This window comes from Rhinoraja longicauda, chromosome 24 (genome assembly GCF_053455715.1).
Source record: "Rhinoraja longicauda isolate Sanriku21f chromosome 24, sRhiLon1.1, whole genome shotgun sequence".
Classification (NCBI taxonomy): domain Eukaryota; kingdom Metazoa; phylum Chordata; class Chondrichthyes; order Rajiformes; family Arhynchobatidae; genus Rhinoraja; species Rhinoraja longicauda.
This window is the reverse complement of record NC_135976.1, coordinates 2,289,231-2,309,053: the sequence shown is the minus strand read 5'-3', so window position 1 is coordinate 2,309,053 and position 19,823 is coordinate 2,289,231. Positions and strand designations below refer to the sequence as shown.

Sequence of the window (19,823 nt, the reverse complement as noted above, 5' to 3'; positions counted from 1 at the left end):
TTTCCTCCTGAGTGGGGTGTATGCTGGAGTTAGGAGCAAACGTGGGCAGGTGGGACTCATGTAGATGGGGCATATTTTTTTAGTTTAGTTTAGAGATACAGTGCGGAAACTGGCCCACCGAATCTGCACCGACCAGCGATACCAGCACATTAACACTATCCTACACACACTCGGGACAATTTACACTTCAAAGACGTACGTTTGGAGGTTAATTTGCTTGATAAATGTAAAAATTGTCCCTTGTGGGTGTAGGATGGTGTTAATGCGTGGGGATCGCTGGTCGGCACGGACCCGGTGGGCCGAAGGGCCTGTTTCCGCGCTGTATCTCTGAACACTTATACCAAGCCAATTAACCCATAAACCCGTACGTCTTTGGAGTGTGGGAGGAAAAAGGAATAGGTTTGTAGGTTAATTGGCTTGGTATAAGTGTAAGTTGTCCCTGGTGTGTGTGAGATAGTGTATAGTACAGTCTTGTAACAAGACATGTGTAGTCTTTTCTTTGACTGGATAGCACGCAACAAAAAGTTTTTCACTCTAGCTCGATGCACATGACAATAATAATAAACTAACCAAAGGCCATAGGCATTCTCGCTGTGGGGACTTCTCTGTCCAGCATTACTTTGATTACCCCACTTCCCCTCCCCTTCCCCCCTGCTCTATCTGTTTCTCACTGCCTCCCTCAAAAACCTAACCCCTCAGGGTTTTAACTCACTGATGGTCCCAGTTTAAATGTTTATGGTGCGTAAAGAATGGGAGAACCTGGCAAAGATTACACAGCATGTTTAGCTGTCAGTGTAATGATCCTGATCTGATAAGGGGACTAGAGGTAAAAGAGCCATTAGGAGGCAGTGATCACAACATGATAAGTTTTACTCTGCAAATGGAAAGGCAGAAGGGAAAATCGGAAGTGTCGGTATTACAGTATAGCAAAGGGGATTACAGAGGCATGAGGCGGGAGCTGGCCAAAATTGACTGGAAGGAGGCCCTAGCAGGGAAGACGGTAGAACAGCAATGGCAGGTATTCCTGGGAATAATGCAGAGGTTGCAGGATCAATTTATTCCAAAGAGGTGGAAAGACTCTAAGGGGAGTAAGAGACACCTGTGGCTGACAAGGGAAGTCAGGGACAGCATAAAAATTAAGGAGAGGAAGTATAACATAGCAAAGAAGAGTGGGAAGACAGAGGATTGGGACTCTTTTAAAGAGCAACAAAAGTTAACTAAAAAGGCAATACGGGGAGAAAAGATGAGGTACGAGGGTAAACTAGCCAATAATATAAAGGAGGATAGCAAAAGTTTTTTTAGGTACGTGAAGAGGAAAAAAATAGTCAAGGCAAATGTGGGTCCCTTGAAGACAGAAGCAGGGGAATTTATTATGGGGAACAAAGAAATGGCAGACGAGTTAAACCGTTACTTTGGATCTGTCTTCACTGAGGAAGATACACACAATCTCCCAAATGTTCTAGGGGCCGGAGAACCTAGGGTGATGGAGGAACTGAAGAAAATCCACATTAGGCAGGAAATGGTTTTGGGTAGACTGATGGGACTGAAGGCTGATAAATCCCCAGGGCCTGATGGTCTGCATCCCAGAGTACTTAAGGAGGTGGCTCTAGAAATAGTGGAAGCATTGGAGATCATTTTTCAATGTTCTATAGATTCAGGATCAGTTCCTGTGGATTGGAGGATAGCAAATGTTATCCCACTTTTTAAGAAAGGAGGGAGAGAGAAAACGGGTAATTTATAAGGGCGGCACGGTAGCGCAGCGGTAGAGTTGCTGCTTTACAGCGAATGCAGCACCGGAGACTCAGGTTCGATCCTGACTACGGGTGCTGCACTGTAAGGAGTTTGTACGTTCTCCCCGTGACCTGCGTGGGTTTTCTCCGAGATCTTCGGTTTCCTCCCACACTCCAAAGACGTACAGGTATGTAGGTTAATTGGCTGGGTAAATGTAAAAATTGTCCCTAGTGGGTGTAGGATAGTGTTAATGTACGGGGATCGCTGGGCGGCACGGACTTGGTGGGCCGAAAAGGCCTGTTTCCGGCTGTATATATATATGATATATATGATAGACCAGTTAGTCTGACATCAGTGGTGGGGAAGATGCTGGAGTCAATTATAAAAGACGAAATTGCTGAGCATTTGGATAGCAGTAACGGGATCATTCCGAGTCAGCATGGATTTACGAAGGGGAAATCATGCTTGACAAATCTACTGGAATTTTTTGAGGATGTAACTAGGAAAATTGACAAGGGAGAGTCAGTGGATGTGGTGTACCTCGACTTTCAGAAAGCCTTCGACAAGGTCCCACATAGGAGATTAGTGGGCAAAATTAGGGCACATGGTATTGGGGGTAGGGTACTGACATGGATAGAAAATTGGTTGACAGACAGAAAGCAAAGAGTGGGGATAAATGGGTCCCTTTCGGAATGGCAGGCAGTGACCAGTGGGGTACCGCAAGGTTCGGTGCTGGGACCCCAGCTATTTACGATATACATTAATGACTTAGACGAAGGGATTAAAAGTACCATTAGCAAATTTGCAGATGATACTAAGCTGGGGGGTAGTGTGAATTGTGAGGAAGATGCAATAAGGCTGCAGGGTGACTTGGACAGGTTGTGTGAGTGGGCGGATACATGGCAGATGCAGTTTAATGTAGATAAGTGTGAGGTTATTCACTTTGGAAGTAAGAATAGAAAGGCAGATTATTATCTGAATGGTGTCAAGTTAGGAGGAGGGGGAGTTCAATGAGATCTGGGTGTCCTAGTGCATCAGTCAATGAAAGGAAGCATGCAGGTACAGCAGGCAGTGAAGAAAGCCAATGGAATGTTGGCCTTCGTAACAAGAGGAGTTGAGTATAGGAGCAAAGAGGTCCTTCTACAGTTGTACCGGGCCCTGGTGAGACCGCACCTGGAGTACTGTGTGCAGTTTTGGTCTCCAAATTTGAGGAAGGATATTCTTGCTATGGAGGGCGTGCAGCGTAGGTTCACTAGGTTAATTCCCGGAATGGCGGGACTGTCGTATGTTGAAAGGCTGGAGCGATTGGGCTTGTATACACTGGAATTTAGAAGGATGAGGGGGGATCTTATTGAAACATATAAGATAATTAGGGGATTGGACACATTAGAGGCAGGAAACATGTTCCCAATGTTGGGGGAGTCCAGAACAAGGGGCCACAGTTTAAGAATAAGGGGTAGGCCATTTAGAACGGAGATGAGGAAGAACTTTTTCAGTCAGAGGGTGGTGAAGGTGTGGAATTCTCTGCCTCAGAAGGCAGTGGAGGCCAGTTCGTTGGATGCTTTCAAGAGAGAGCTGGATAGAGCTCTTAAGGATAGCGGAGTGAGGGGGTATGGGGAGAAGGCAGGAACGGGGTACTGATTGAGAGTGATCAGCCATGATCGCATTGAATGGCGGTGCTGGCTCGAAGGGCTGAATGGCCTACTCCTGCACCTATTGTCTATTGTCTATTGTCTATTGTCTATTGTCTATTGTCAGCTTTAATAAATTCTTTCTCTGAAACAAGAATAGAATTTAATGCTGTTCAGGTCATTATTGAGGATAAACTTTCTTCTGGAATGTTGCTGAAAGATGGGATGTAGCGAGCAATTAGGAAAATAGCCTGTTGGTCTTTATTGCAGGAGGCGTGAGTAACAGGGCTAAAGTTGTCTTACTACAAACGTTGGAGGCTCAGGAGTGCATTGAAGATGACTAGACCGATTGCTGAGATGCAAGTTTGTCACATGAGGAGGCATTGAAGACATTAGCCCTCAGTGGCAACCTCATTGAAGCACACAGAACTCAACAGAATAGGCACAAAAAGCTGGAGTAACTCAGCTGTTCAGGCAGCATCTTTGCAGAAAAGGAATAGGTGACCCTTTGGGTCGAGACCCTGCTTGTCCCCTTACTCTCAATCTGAAGAAGGGTTTCTCAAGAGATGCTGCTTGTACCGCTGAGTTACTCCTCCTTTGGTTCAAACCAGCATCTACAGTTCCATCCAACACAACAGGATGAATAGTTTAGAACTGAGAATCATTTATTCAAAATAAGGGGTGAGCCCCTTAATCTCTATGCCTTTTAGAACTTCACCCAATCACGTCCGAGCCGTGCATATCTATCATTCATTGTTCTTTATCTCTCATTTCCCTTATCCCTAACTAGTCTGAAGAAGAGTCTTGACCCGAAAAGTCACCCATTCCGTCTCTCCAGAGATGCTGCCTGTCCCGCTGAGTTACTCTAGATTTTTGTGTCTATCTACAATATAAATACTGGTGGGTACAGATCTGAGAACAAGAATTGAGCAAATTAATTTGATTTAATATTAATACAAAATTGATAATGGAGAAAATAATGAAACTAAAACTAAACAAACCACCTGAAAGTATGTAGGGAAATAACTGCAGATGCTGGTACAAATCGAAGGTATCACAAAATGCTGGAGTAACTCAGCAGGTCAGGCAGCATCTAGGAGAGAGGGAATGGGTGACATTTCGGGTCGAGACCCTTCTTCAGACTGATGTCAGGGGGGCGGGACAAAGAAAAGATATAGGTGGAGACAGGAAGATAGAGGGAGATCTGGGAAGGGGAGGGGAAGAGAGGGACAGAGGAACAATCTAAAGTTGGAGAAGTCAATGTTCATACCGCTGGGCTGCAAGCTGCCCAGGCGAAATATGAGGTGCTGTTCCTCCAATTTCCGGTGGGCCTCACTATGACACTGGAGGAGGTCCATGACAGAAAGGTCAGACTGGGAGTGGGAGGGGGAGTTGAAGTGCTCAGCCACCGGGAGATCAGGTTGGTTAAGGCGGACTGAGCGAAGGTATTGAGCGAAACGATCGCCGAGCCTGCGTTTGGTCTCGCCGATGTAAATAAGTTGACATCTAGAACAGCGGATACAATAGATGAGGTTGGAGGAGGTGCGGGTGAACCTCTGTATCATCTGGAAAGACTGTTTGGGTCCTTGGATGGAGTTGAGGGGGGAGGTAAAGGGACAGGTGTTGCATCTCCTGCGGTTGCAGGGGAAAGTGCCCGGGGATGGGGTGGTTTGGGTAGGAAGGGACGAGTGGACCAGGGAGTTACGGAGGGAACGGTCTCTGCGGAACGCAGAAAGGGGAGGAGATGGGAAGATGTGGCCAGTAGTGGGATCCCGTTGGAGGTGATTGAAATATTGGAGGATGATTTGTTGGATACGCTGACTGGTGGGGTGGAAGGTGAGAACGAGGGGGATTCTGTCCTTGTTACGAATGGGGGGAGGGGGAGCAAGAGCGGAACTGCGGGATATAGAGGAGGCCCTAGTGAGAGCCTCATCTATAATGGGAAAGGGGAAGCCCCGTTTCCTGAAGAATGAGGACATCTCTGAAGCCCTAGTGTGAAACACCTCATCCCAGGCGCAGATGCGGCGTAGACGGAGGAATTGGGAGTAGGGGATAGACTTTTTGCAGGAGTCAGGGTGGGAAGAAGTGTAGTCCAGATAGCTGTGGGAGTCATTGGGTTTGAAGTAGATGTCGATCATTAGTCTGTCTCCTGTGATGGAGATGGTGAGGTCCAGAAACGGAAGGGAGATGTCGGTGATGGTCTAAGTATATTTAAGAGCAGGATGGAAATTGGAAGTGAAGTGTATGAAGTCAGAGAGTTCTGCATGGGTGCAAGAGGTAGCACCAATGCAGTCGTCGATGTAGCGGAGGTAGAGTTTGGGGATGGGGCTGGTGTACGTCTGGAACAAGGATTGTTCGACGTACCCGACAAAGAGGCAGGCGTAGCTAGGCCCCATGCGAGTGACCATAGCTTCGCCTCTGGTTTGGAGGAAGTGGGAGGAGTCAAAGGAGAAGTTGTTAAGGTATACCTGAAAGTATATTATCACCTCAGTGCCTTGCACGCAGTAGTTGGGGAGATTGCAGAGGTTATAATCACAATCTTCCTGGAGTCATTAGATTCAAGAATGCTCTTATTGGTCTGGAAACTTGCCCGTCTTTCTCCATGACTGGAGGATAGTGGAAATTAGACGTGAAAGATAAGCAAGTCTAAAATCAGTTTTGAGTAAATTATTTACGTCTGTTGTGAAGAACAGTGCGAGCTTTGAGAGCAGCGTGAAGTAGTCGGAGAGCCAGCAGGGACTGGGAAAGGACACAGCATTTTCAATCAACCTCATTGAATGTGATGAAACCGTAACTAATGTGTTTGAATGAGTACCATGGAAGCTATTTGTACCGGTTTTTGGAAGGCATTCGATAAAAATACACATGAATACTTCTACCAAAACTGAGGGGAGATAGAGTTGGACTCTACTTCCTGACCTGAACAACGAATTTATTTGAAGGTAGAAGATTAAGAAACCCATATTAGGACTGTTTGTTAATGAGAATGCTCAAGTGTTCTGGACTTCTCGAGCATCAAGTAACCCTTGCTTTCCCTCCCTCTCCATCCCTCCCCCTTCCCAGTTCTCCCACCAGTCTGACTGTCTTGATTACATTTTATCTCTGTATGCTTCGGTCTTTCCAGGTGAGGCAGAGGTTCACCTGCACCTCCTCCAACCTCATCTATTGCATCCGCTGCTCCAGATGTCAACTTATTTACATCGGCGAAACCAAACGCAGGCTCGGCAATCGCTTCGCTCAACACCTGCACTCAGTCCGCATTAACCAATCTGATCTCCCGGTGGCTGAGCACTTCAACTCCCTCTCCCATTCCCAGTCTGACCTTTCTGTCATGGGCCTCCTCCAGTGCCATAGTGAGCCCCACCGGAAATTGGAGGAACAGCACCTCATATTTCGCCTGGGCAGCTTGCAGCCCAGCGGAATGAACATTGACTTCTCCAACTTTAGATAGTTCCTCTGTCCCTCTCTTTCCCTCCCCCTTCCCAGTTCTCCCTCTATCTTCCTGTCTCCACCTATATCCTTCCTTTGTCCCGCCCCCCTGACATCAGTCTGAAGAAGGGTCTCGACCCGAAACGTCGCCCATTCCTTCTCTCCTGAGATGCTGCCTGACCTGCTGAGTTACTCCAGCATTTTGTCAATAAATCCCAGCTAACAATGATCTATTCTACATTTTCCTTGAACCCCCATCCCCGATGATGTCTCATTTTCACACCTTATCCTTCCTTATCTCTTGTGTCTCCCTCCCCCCCTGATTCTCAGTCTGAAGAAGGGTCTCGACCCAAAACGTCACCCATTCCTTCCATTCAGAGCTGCTGCCTGTCCCGCTGAATTACTCCAGCATTTTGTGTCTATCTTCGGTTTAAACCAGCATCTGCAGTTCCTTCCTACAAAGTAAGTTAATAGATTAGTGCAGAAACTGAGGCAGGCGTGAGGATTGAGCGGGAGGTGGTGGACAAACCCAGATGATGCAGTTCAGTGTGGGGTGCAGCCAATTTAATGAACGACAGATAGGTGAAATGTGAGAGGGCAGGAACACAGGAGCTAAGATACTGGAATTGACATAGACAGATAAAACATTTACAAAGGACAATGGATTGATTGAGTTTGATACAGATCTGATTACTCTTTCCCTCGTATGTGGCATCATCTTAGGATGGACCAGCATATTGGTTTGGCTAAGCAGATTCATCAGTGGCACTTAAACATAAAGGGTCAAATTTTGAGGACAGTTTGCAAAAATCTAGTTTATGTCTTTTAGAGATACAGCATGGAAACTGGCCCTTTGGCCCACAAGCCTACACACACCAGGGACAATTTAAACTTATACCGAGGATACAAACCCAAGCCATCAACTTAGAAACCTGTACGTCTTTGGAGTGCGGGAGGAAACCGACAATCTCGGAGAAAACCAACACAGGTCATGGGGAGAACGTGCAAACTCCGTACAGACAGCACCCGTATTCGGGATCAGACCCGGGTCTCCGGCGCTGCAAGCGCTGTGAGGCAGCAACTCTACCGCTGCGCCATCGTGCCGCCCACGTTCAAAAACAGGATCAGATGTCTCAAATGTCCTTTGAGTTCAAAAGATGAACTAATTTTAAGATGATTAAGAAATAGAGTTCTTCGGGAAGAAAATGTGAAAATATTTGACAGAAACGGGGGCACAGCAAAATTCCACTGAGGCCATTTAAGGGAATGTCAGGCTACGCTTCCTGATAAAGGATAATGAGCCTGTAATTCTCTTCCTGTTGATGTTGTGGAATGGGATGATTCAGAACTGAGATGAATAGATTTTTGTTTTGTGTTGAGACTTTTGAAACCATGATAAATCGAGGCATGATATAACGGATTCAATAAACAAGTTAAAGTTTGTGACTGGCTTATTTCTGACCCTGTTTTTCTCTCAACAGTACATAACCCTATACGATTGAATAACAGGATTGGAAGGCAGAGGGATTTCTGTTCCTCTAGCCCTAGAGCCAGCTTCCATGATTATGACTGACTAGTTTAGACTTTAGACTTTAGCGACACAGCGTGGAAACGGGGCCTTTGGCCCACCGAGTCTGCGTTAACCAGTGATCACCACTAACACTGTCCTACACACTCGCGACAATTTTACCTGCAAACCCGCACGTCTTTGGAGCGTGGGAAGAAACTGGAGCACCCAGCGAAATCCCATGCAGTCACAGGGAGAACGTACAAACTCCGTACAAACAGCACTCATAGTCAGGATCCAACTTGGGTCTGTTGCACTGTGAGGCAACAACTCTACCACTGCGCCACCGTGCTGCACTGTGTTTCGAAATTGGCAGGAGATGGAACCAATGACAGCAGATATCACAAATGACATATAAAATTATAAAAGGACTGGACAGGCTAGGTGCAGGAAACATGTTCCCAATGTTGGGGGAGTCCAGAACCAGGGGCCACAGTCTAAGAATAAAGGGGAGGCCATTTAAAACTGAGGTGAGAAGAAACTTTTTTACGCAGAGAGTTGTGAATTTGTGGAATTCTCTGCCACAGAAGGCAGTGGAGGCCAATACACTGGATGAATTTAAAAGAGAGTTAGATAGAGCTCTAGGGGCTAGTGGAATCAAGGGATATGGGGAGAAGGCAGGCACAGGTTACTGATTGTGGATGATCAGCCATGATCACAATGAATGGCGGTGCTGGCTCGAAGGGCCAAATGACCTCCTCCTGTACCTATTTTCTATGTTTCTGTGATCTCCAGTTGCCATTGACTTTAGAGTCATACAACACGGAAACAGGCCCTTCGGCCCAACTTATCTATACTGACCAAGTAACTGAGCTAGTCCCACTTGCAGTTCCTGGCCCAGGTCACTCCAAACTTTTCCTATCCATGTATCCCTCTTTTAAACGTTAAACACAAAATGCTGGAGTAACTCATTGGGTCAGGCATCTCTAGAGGAGGTAGAAAGGTGATGTTTCAGGTCAGGACCCTTCCTCAGAGGAGTTACTCCAGCACTTTGTGTTCTGTGCAAGGTTCCAGCTGCTGCAGTTCTTTTGAATCTGTCTTCTAAATACTGTTGTAATACCAGTCTCAACCCTTCCTCTGGCAGCTCGTTCCGTACACCCACCACCCTCTGTGTGAAAAATGAGCTCCTCAGGCTCCTATTAAATCTTTTCCCTCTCACCTATATCTATGTCCTCTGGTTCTTGATTCACTGTACCTTGGTAAAGAAAAAGGACTCTGTATTTTCATGTATCTATTCCACTTATGATTTTGTTTGTGCAGATTTGTGGATGAATTTTGGCAATGAATTTACTTGAATGGGTTCCCTGAGAGATGCTGTCAGCTTGGTCTCCCGCCCCCACCCCTATCCCACCCCACCCCGCACCCGGAGTCCCCCCCAGGTCTCTTCCCCCGCCCCCATCCAACTCCCCATGCACACACCGCCTTCCTCTCCCCCCAGATATCTCTCCACCTCTCCTCCTACCTCGCTCCCCATTTCCACACCCCCCTCCCCCTCCCCCCCTCCCCCTACACCCCCTGCTCCCCACACACAAGGCCTTCCTCTTCCCCCCCAGGTCCAGGTCTCTCACCTCCCCCCACCTCAGCTCCCCCCCCTCCCCCAGTTCTCCCGCACCCCCTGCTCCTCACACACACCAGCTTCCTCTCCCCCCCAGGTCTCTAACCCCCCCCCCCTTAGCTCCTCACACCCCCCACCCCAACTCCCCAGCTCTCCCCACCCCCTGCCTCACACACACGGCCTTCCTCTCCCCCCAGGTCCAGGTCTCTCACCCCCCCTTTCCCCCCCCTCTCCCCCCCCTCTCCCCCCCCTCTCCCCCCCCTCTCCCCCCCCCTCTCCCTCCCACCCCCTGCCCCCCCCCCCCCCCCACACACACTGCCTTCCTCTCCCCTTCAGGAGTAGTCTTTGCGCGGTGCTTGAAACACACTGTGGCAATAAAGCTCAGGCCCTTCAGCCAAACAAATCTCTCCTGTAGTCTCTCCCCTGACACCCACGGACTTTCCCCACACTGCTTTAAATCACATTCTGGAGCTAGTGTTGTCTCTAACTTGTTGAAGTCCCCACCTCCGGAAGCGATGGGAAACCAGTGAGGCCCCTTGTCGAGCGGCAGCCTCTGCCTCCGGGAAAGGCCAGTGACAGGAGGTTGTGGGTGGGAGGTTGCGGTGGGCATTGCCTGCTGGGGCCTGCCGCTGTGATTCAATGACAGCAGGCGCAGTTTTGAATCAGATCTATGTGGAGGAATGTGTGAGCAGCTGCCTCCACAAAGCCCCATCTCTGGTGAGGTACACTGGCTCTCTGCCTCTCCATCCATTCGTGCCGGTATGGGCAAGTCGGGGCGAAGGGGCTGTTACCATGCTGTGGGACTCTAGGATTCTAGAACGCTGAGGACCCTAGGGCTCCAGCTCCAGAACCAGGACTAGAACTCTTGGACTCTAGGACTCTGGTCTGGCACAATGGCTCCCCGCCTTTCACGCCGTTCCCACACACTCCCCTGGGACCGTGGGCGTTCAGTTTAAGCAGCAGCCTCCCACCTGACACCTGGCCGAATGCCTCTTTGAAATCTAAATCTACTCCACTTACAGGTTCACCTCGACTAGCTCTTCCTGTAATACCCTCAAAGAATAGACCAATTCTGTAAACATGGTTTACTTTTCATAAAACCACGCTGGCTAAGTTAAATTATATTCAGCCAAAAAGAAAGTGCTGGAGGAACTCAACAGGTCAGGCAGCATCTGTGGAGGGAGTGGACAGAAGATGTTTCGTGTCAGGACCCTTCTTGGGACGTGACTGTTGTCTGTCCATTGCCCAGCCCGAGGACAGAAATTGGGAGCGGAGGTTCTGGCTTCCTCCTCCGACAGGGAGTGCCGCGATGCTATTCCCACATTTCCCAGCATCAGTTGCTGACTTCTTGGCGAGGCCTCGGTCTGTATTGGTTGCAGCACTTGGACAATCCAGTCACTACGGCAGCTTTGTCAGATCTTTGTATCTGGCAGCAGGGTGCTCCCTGATATGCTGTGAGGCCAAGATATGCCGTGAGGCCGTGAGGCCAAGAGGGTGGTCTCTGGGATTGGCCTCAGTCAGGAAAAAAACTGCAGATGCTGGTTTAAATCAAAGGTAGACACAAAATGCTGGAGTAACTCAGCGGGTCAGGCAGCATCTCAGGAGAGAAGGAATCGGTGATGTTTCGGGTCAAACGTCACCCATTCCTTCTCTCCTGAGTTACTGCCTGACCCGCTGAGTTACTCCAGCATTTTGTGTCTACCCAGGCCCTGTTCCCAGCCATGGCTCACGAATGGTTGATCTTATCAATGTTACCGTCTGCCTCGGAAGCAGAGGGATGGAGAGGACAAAGGAATAGGCCGAGATGGGGAGAGGGGAAGCAAGGAGGAGGCAAGGAAAGAGGGGGAAGAGAAGACGGGAAAGAGAGGAAAAAGTAGGAGGAATAGGGGGCGTGAGGAAGAGAGGAGGGGTGATAAACAAGGGCCAGAGAAGATCAAGAGAGAGGAAACTGTAATAGAAAGGGATAAAGGTGAGGGAGAGGTGGGTTGGGAAAGAGGGAGAGTGGAGGAGAAGGAGAAAAAGCTGAGGAGAGGAGAGGACAAGGAGTTTTGGGGGATGGAAGGGAAGGAGGGGATGTAGTCATTTGATGAGCAAACTACTCTTGACGAGGCTTCTGTCTGAATGTTTTGCAGAGATTCATTTTGACGGAGGATTGTGAGACGGGCCTTGCTCGATCTGCCACGATGTCGTCCCGCACCGGTCTGCGGATGATGCTGATGCGGGAGCAGCTGCAGAAGGAGGAGCAGCGGGAGAACGAGCAGCAACAACAGGCAGCTATGCTTTTAATGCAACAGCGCATGCCAATCACCACGCCTGCGATCAATGTCAGCAACTCCATCCAGTACCCCTCACGCCCGGAGGTTCCTCGAGAGATTCTAAAGGTACGTTTCATTCTTCTTTTACCTCCGGCGTTCATCTCGATCTTCACAGGGCAGAGTTGACTGTCCAATGGACTAGTGGGGTGGCAGTGGCAGGGCTGAGACCTGGATATCAAGTCAGAGAGCTATCAGCATGGAAACAGGCCCATTGGCCCAACTTATCCAGACCGAGAAAATTGCTTACCCGAGTTAGTCCCCCTTACCTGCACCTGGTCCACATCCCTCAAAAGATGGTGCCCTTCTGCTTCCAAGATGGCGCCCAACCCAGGCGACTATTTGTGTGCTAACCACAGAAGCAGATCTACAATCACACATTACAATCGCTCCACACTCTCAAATCCCGTTCCTTCTTTCCTGAGATGCTGCCTGACCCGCTGAGTTACTCCATCATTTTGTGTCAACCTCCCTCCTAAAAGAACGTCCTTTCTGAGATGGGTTAAAAATAGAGTCAAACTTCCCCTACCCTGAAGTATCAGACATTCCCATGTGCAGCCCGGGGTGGATATAGCTTAAAGCTTCTTCTCACTGCCCCATGGAAGACTTGCGGTGCAGGTACCAACCACGGGTCTGAACCGATCCTCCCCACTTTCATTATCAGCCCCTGTTCCCCATTCTCTCATGGACTGGCTCCCTATCCCCAGGCGAGATGAAAAGTGACGGTCCCTCTGTATCCTCGGATTATACGGGATGAGTTAGATGCAAAGAGCTCTGCCCTCTCCCATCAGCCTGTGTCCGACTGTGGAATCAGTGGAGTGGGAGATGGAGAGATGGGAAGGTGATCGATAGCTGAGGGCACCCACGTCTGGGATGGGGACATCTGTTTAACTGTTCCCGTTTGATGTTTAAAACATAGTCACTGAATCACTGCGTGAAGCACCGTCCATTATATTGAGAACAAGTCCGCACTTTCCCACGTTTAGCTCCTTTATATAAAGCCTTGGATCAGATGCCAGCCTGCTGCTTGATAGGTCACTTTTGGAGTGGGCCGCAGTAGCACGAGTTCCTGAAACAGGACAAAGACAGACTTAATGTCTAAATCGCTGTGACATTTGATCAGAAAACAAGGAACTTCAACGGCCACAGTCGTGACTGGTGGGGGAAGGGCGCATGGAATGCAAGGAAGGAAGTCTTGAAGAGCATCAGGATTGATCTTCTAGATCAACCCATATTTAGGCTGATCCACAAGATTACGATGCAGGGGATTTGTGGTGACTTTAGTTTAGAGATACAGCGCGGAAACAGGCCCTTCGGACCACCGAGCCCGCGCCGACCAGCGATCCCCGCACACTAACACTATCCTACGCACAATAGGGACAATTTACATTTATACCAAGCCAATTAACTTACAAACCTGTACGTCTGGAGTGTGGGAGGAAACCGAGGATCTCGAAGAAAACCCACGCAGGTCACGGGGAGAACGTACAAATTCCGTACAGACAGCACCCGTAGTCAGCATCGAACCCGGGTCTCTGGCGCTGTGAGGCAGTCGATAAACCGCCACGCCACCTTGGTTAGAGAGGTGCAGAACTGGCTAACTGATAGAAGACAGAGGGCTGTGGTGAAAGGCCAATATTCAGGCTGGAGGTCTGTGACCAGTGGAGTTCCGCAGTGATCTGTGCTGGGTCCTCTGCTGCTGGATATATATATATACATCCCCTCCAGCTTTGTCAAGGCCTGCCTTCCTGCTCTCTCTCCACTTATCACTGCAACAATAAACTCCTCCCTGTCCACTGGCATCGTCCCGCCATCCCTCAAAATTGCTGCTGTCACCCCCATTCTGAAAAAACCTGGTCTCAACCCTGACACCCCAAACAACTTCAGACCAATCTCCAATCTACCCTTTCTGTCCAAAGTTTTGGAACGTGCTGTAGCTTCTCAACTCAAATACCATCTCTCTACCAATAACCTGTATGAAACTTTCCAATCCGGATTCCGCTCCAACCACTGTACTGAAACTGCGCTCCTCAAAATCACCAACGACCTTTTCCTCTCCTCTGACGCTGGCAACCTCAACATCCTCATCCTAATTGACCTCAGCGCCGCCTTTGACACCATAAATCACTCCATTCTCCTCACCCGACTTGAAACCTCCTTTAACATCACCGGCACAGCCCTATCCTGGATCAAATCTTACCTCTCCGACAGGCACCAGTTCATCTCCATTAACAACTGTAAATCCCCCACCGCTCCCCTCCCCCAAGGTGTCCCCCAAGGCTCAGTCCTTGGCCCCCTCCTCTTCATCCTCTACCTGTTCCCCCTTGGTCAATTAATCCGCCGTCATGGTCTCAACTTCCACTGCTTCGCCGATGATATCCAGCTCCTCATCTCCACCAAGTCAATCTCCACCACCACACACTCTACACTGACAAACTGCATCACTGAAATAAAATCTTGGCTTCAATCAAATTTCCTCAAACTCAACTGCAACAAATCCGAAATCATCATCATTGGTCCAAAAACGCTCGCCAAATCCACCCAAAACTTCATCCTCAATATTGATGGTCTCCCAGTATCCACCTCTCCTCACATCCGGAATCTTGGAATCATCTTTGATCAAACCCTCTCCTTCGACAAACACATCAAACACATCACCAAGACAGCCTTCTTCCACCTCAAAAACATCGCCCGTCTCCGTCCATCCCTCTCCTCCACAGCTGCAGAAACCCTCATCCACGCCTTCATCACCTCCCGTCTGGACTACTGCAACAGCCTCCTCTATGGCTCACCCTCAAAAATCATCAGTAAACTTCAATACATTCAAAACTCCGCTGCTCGTCTACTCACCCACTCCCCGATCCATGACCATATCACCCCCGTCCTTTACAAGCTCCACTGGCTCCCCATCCCCCAGAGAATTCAGTACAAAATCCTCCTCATGACCTACAAAGCCCTCCATAACCTGGCCCCATCCTACCTGACTGACCTCCTCCACAGACACACTCCCACCTGCACCCTCCGCTCTGCTGCTGCCAACCTCGTGTCCCCCCCACCCGGACCAAACTCAGATCCTGGGGGGGACAGGGCTTTCTCCATTGCTGCTCCCACCCTCTAGAACTCACTACCCCAAACCGTCAGAGACTCCTCCTCACTCACCACATTCAAAACATCACTGAAGTCTCACCTGTTCAGCACTGCCTTCAACCACTGAAGGTCACCTCACCTTCTGTCTCCTTTTTCTGTTCGTTTACTTATTTATCTATTTATTTTCTTCTCTATGTTCTAGTAATCCCTGTAAAGCGTCTTTGAGTGTTTGAAAAGCGCTATATAAATGTAATGCATTATTATTATTATTATATATATATATTATATATATATATATATAGATAATATATATATATATAAATGGCTTGGACATAAACGTAGATGGGTTGGTGAGTACGTTTGCAGATGATACCAAGATTGCTGGGGTCACGACTGTGAGCAGGCTGTCCACGTATACAGCAAGATATAGAACAGCTACAGAAACGGGCAGCGAATTGGTGTTTAATGGAGTCTAATCCATAGCAAGTATGAGGAGTTGCATTTTGGGAGGTCAAATGCAAGGGGAAAATATACAATTAATGGCACGACCTTAAAAGCATTGATTTACAGTAATCCACTGGTTTGGAATATCTAGTACACATTGTCTTTAAAGAAACATTCTTAAATCCCACAGCCCAGCTAGCTGGGAAAGGGAGGCACGGACTTCAGCAAAGTAGAGAAGAGGAAGTGGGAAATGTCACGCCATCCAGAGAACGCCTGGAGTGCATCATGTGATTTCAGTCATGTTTCCATTCAGAGAACGCCTGGAGTGCATCATGTGATTTCAGTCATGTTTCCATTCACGTGGGATTCAGAGCTGGTCCGTTCCTGGGTGACTGTCACATGTTGGGCTGCCAGAAATTGACCCTTTCAATCAAAGATACTAGAGGAACAAGATAGACCACTGGACCCTAAAAACCCTAGCATGTCATGGCGCCATTTTAGTAGGCAGAAACTTGCAGAAACATTTAAAAAGAAAAATAACAACAATCTGTGAATTGACAGATGAGATATATTCTGCATTTTTATGGTATCATCACACATACTGATCCCCCAAAACACTGATTACACTGCGAGAGGCAGAGTGAACGGCAGGTGTTGCTTACTAAAATGGCTCCTTTGCGTACTACACGTCAGTATTGGCGATTTCAACAGAGTGGTCCATCTTGTTCCTCTAGTATCTTTGCTTTCAATTCAATCACAAGTCTAGTGCGCAAGTTCCTGCCGTGTATTTGGAATATTGAGGTGATTGGCAGAACACATGCACGGTGGCGCAGCGGTGGAGTTGCTGCCTTACAGCGCCTGAGACCCAGGTTCGATCCCGACTACAGGTACTGTCAGTACGGAGTTTGTATGTTCTCCTCGTGACCTGCGTGGGTTTTCTCCTGGTGCTACGGTTTCCTCCCACACTCCAAAGACGTACAGGTTTGTAGGTTGATTGGCTTTGGTAAAATTGTAAATTGTCCTGGTGTGTAGGATAGTGCCTGGTATACAGGGTAATTGCTGACTCTGTGGGCCGAAGGGCCTGTTTCCGTGATGCGTCTCTGAACTCTAAAGTCTAAAGACAAGCAGAAGTTTGGAAATTTAACTCTCCAGTTGGTTTTGCAGGATCAGATGTTAACATTTTAATTAAACTAATTTGAGGCCCACCCAAGCCCCTTTCTGAGATTGAGCATCTCCAGTGGTGATTGAGGTGGGTGGGTGGGTGGTTGGGTGACAGACCCAGTCTCCAGGGTGCAGGTCACCCATCTAACTATTCTGATGCCCTCTGATAAAATCCTTCTGCCACCTTTAATGGTTAGTGGACACCTGGACCTTGGAGAACCTGCTGCCGGAGAGGTGATGTGGGGAAGGCAAGTGCAGCCACCGTGCTGATCTGGAGTTTTGAGAATGTGCGTGCCACTACCCAGCACCCTGACGATATCCTATCCCATGCAACATGTTGCCCGAGCCCTAGGCCAGATCAGATCACCCTTCAGTGTGGACTCTCACTTTCATTATTGACAACGCTTGAGAACAGGAACTCCCCCGAGCAGGAGAGGGCTAGGGGCTTTCCTAATTCCCTTCTTGAGTTCTGCCCAGCTTTCTTTATATTCCTCAAAGACTCAGGAGTCAAGAGTGTAAGAAAATAACTGCAGATGCCGGTACAAATCGAAGGTATTTATTCACAAAATGCTGGAGTAACTCAGCAGGTCAGGCAGCATCTCAGGAGAGAAGGAATGGGCGACGTTTCGGGTCGAGACCCTTCTTCAGACTGAAGAGTCAAGAGTGTTTTATTGTCATATGTCCCAGATAGAACAATGGAATTCTTACAGCAGCACCACAGAGCAGAATACATAATGCACTGGGAACAATATAATAAACAAGAAAAAAAGTTCAGTGTGTATACATACACATACTCACATGTACACATATACTGTATAGGTGGAGGAAAGAACTGCAGACGCTGGTTTAAATCGAAGATAGACACAAAATGCTGGAGTAACTCAGTGGGACAGCCAACATCTCTGCAGAGAAGGAATGGGTGACGTTTCAGGTCAAGTCCCTTCTTCAGACACATATATATACACATACCTATGTCTGATTTCTTCTTCCCATACCATACAGATGCTGCCTTTTTCTTTTTGACCAAATTTATAACCTCTCTTGCCATTCAAAGTTGCCTTATCTTACCAGCTTTGTCCCTCCTCCTTCCTGGAACATGCCAGTCCTCACCTCCGATCAGCTGACTTTTAAACAATGCCCACATGCCAGATGTGGACTTACCCAATAACAGCGAATCCCATTTTACTCACCCCAGCCCCTGCTGAATAATTTGCCCTCTTACAATGTAGCATCTTCTGCCAAGCTCCACACTTACCCTTGTTCACAACTATCTTAAACCTTGAGGAAATGGTGGTCATATCCCCACTGAAACACTAGTCACCTGGCCAGGATTGTTTACTAACACACGGGCAATTTAGTTCCTTCCTTTGGTTTAAGTATATCTTATAGAGACGTATAAAATTATAAAAGGACTGGACAAGCTAGATGCAGGAAAAATGTTCCCAATGTTGGGGGAGTTCAGAACCAGGAGCCACAGTCTAAGAATAAAGGGGAGGCCATTTTAAATTGAGGTGAGAAGGATCTTTTTCACCCAGAGAGTTGTGAATGTGTGGAATTCGCTGCCACAAAGGGCAGTGGAGGCCAATTCACTGGATGAATTTAAAAGAGAGTTAGATAGAGCTCTAGGGGCTAGTGGAATCAAAGGATATGGGAGAAGGCAGGCACGGGTTACTGATTGTGGATGATCAGCCATGATCACAAAGAATGGTGGTGCTGGCTCGAAGGGCCAAATGGCCTCCTCCTGCACCTATTTTCTATGTTTCTATGTTTCTAACTATCCGCGTGCTGTTTCAAGAAATCCTCTAGGATGCATCAAACAAATGATGACCTTTTGCACTAAGGAAGTTCCAGTCAATGTTGGGGAAGTTAAAGTCACCCACTGTAACAACCCTGTTGCTTTTACATCTTTCCATAATCTGCCTGCTTATCTATTCTTTTATCTCCCACTGGCTATTGCACCTTTCTTATTTTTAAACTCATTGGATGAACTGTCATGCAAATCCTTCACAGCTTTTACCTCCATCCACATCATGTCTGAAACAACAAAACCCTGGACCATTGCCTTGCCAGCCCCATCCCTCACACAACCAAATGTCTGTCATGGCCACAATACTTAAAATATAGAGAGAGATAGCACAAAACCAGGCCCCTCGTCCCAACTTGCCCATTCCGATCCACATGCTCCATCTACACTGGTCCCACCTATCTGTGTTTGGCCCATATCCCTCTAAACCTATCCTATCCATGTACCTGTCTAAAAGGTTCTTAAATGTTGCTTCAACCACCTCCTCCAGCTGCTCGCTCCATACGCCCACCACCCTTTGTGTAAAATAGTTACTGCTCAGGTTCCTATTAAATTTTTTCCCCCTCACTTTAAAGCTATGTCTTCTGGTTATCGATTCCCCTAATCTGGGGAAAAGGCTCTGTGCATTTACCCGATCTATTCCTCTCATGATTTTGTACACCTCTTTTAAGATCACCCCTCACCCACCAGTGCTCCAAGGAATAAAGTCCGAGCCTGTTCAATCTCTCCCTACAGCTGAGGCCCTTGAGTCTTGGCAACATCCTCAAATCTTCTCTGCACCTTTTCCAGCTTGACAACATCGTTCCCATAAACACGGTGACCAAAAGCTGAACACAACATTCTAACTGTGGCCTCACCATTGTCTTATATAACTGTAGCATGACCTCCCACCTTCAATGCTCAGTACTCTGACTGATGATAGCCAATGTGCTGAAAGCCTTTTTGACCACCCTATCTACCAATGATGCAAGGAAGTGTGTATCTGCACACCGAGAACGCTCTGCTCTACAACACTCACCATAGCCCTATCATTCACTGTGTAGATCCTGCCCTTATTAAACTTCCCAAAATGCAACACCTCCCATTTCTCTGTATTGAATTT

At 47.9% G+C, this 19,823-nt stretch overlaps 1 protein-coding gene across 3 annotated transcripts in view; it reads left to right on the top strand.

The window, feature by feature from the left end:
• Nucleotides 1-19,823, top strand: part of tfeb (transcription factor EB) — a 118,216-nt gene that overhangs the window by 64,248 nt on the left and 34,145 nt on the right. For all 3 annotated transcript variants that reach the window (XM_078420291.1, XM_078420293.1, XM_078420292.1), the window contains exon 2: nucleotides 12,046-12,294. In XM_078420291.1, coding sequence (XP_078276417.1) covers nucleotides 12,097-12,294 — 198 coding nt within the window. In that variant the 5' untranslated portion in view covers nucleotides 12,046-12,096. The remainder of the gene's footprint in view (nucleotides 1-12,045; nucleotides 12,295-19,823) is intronic.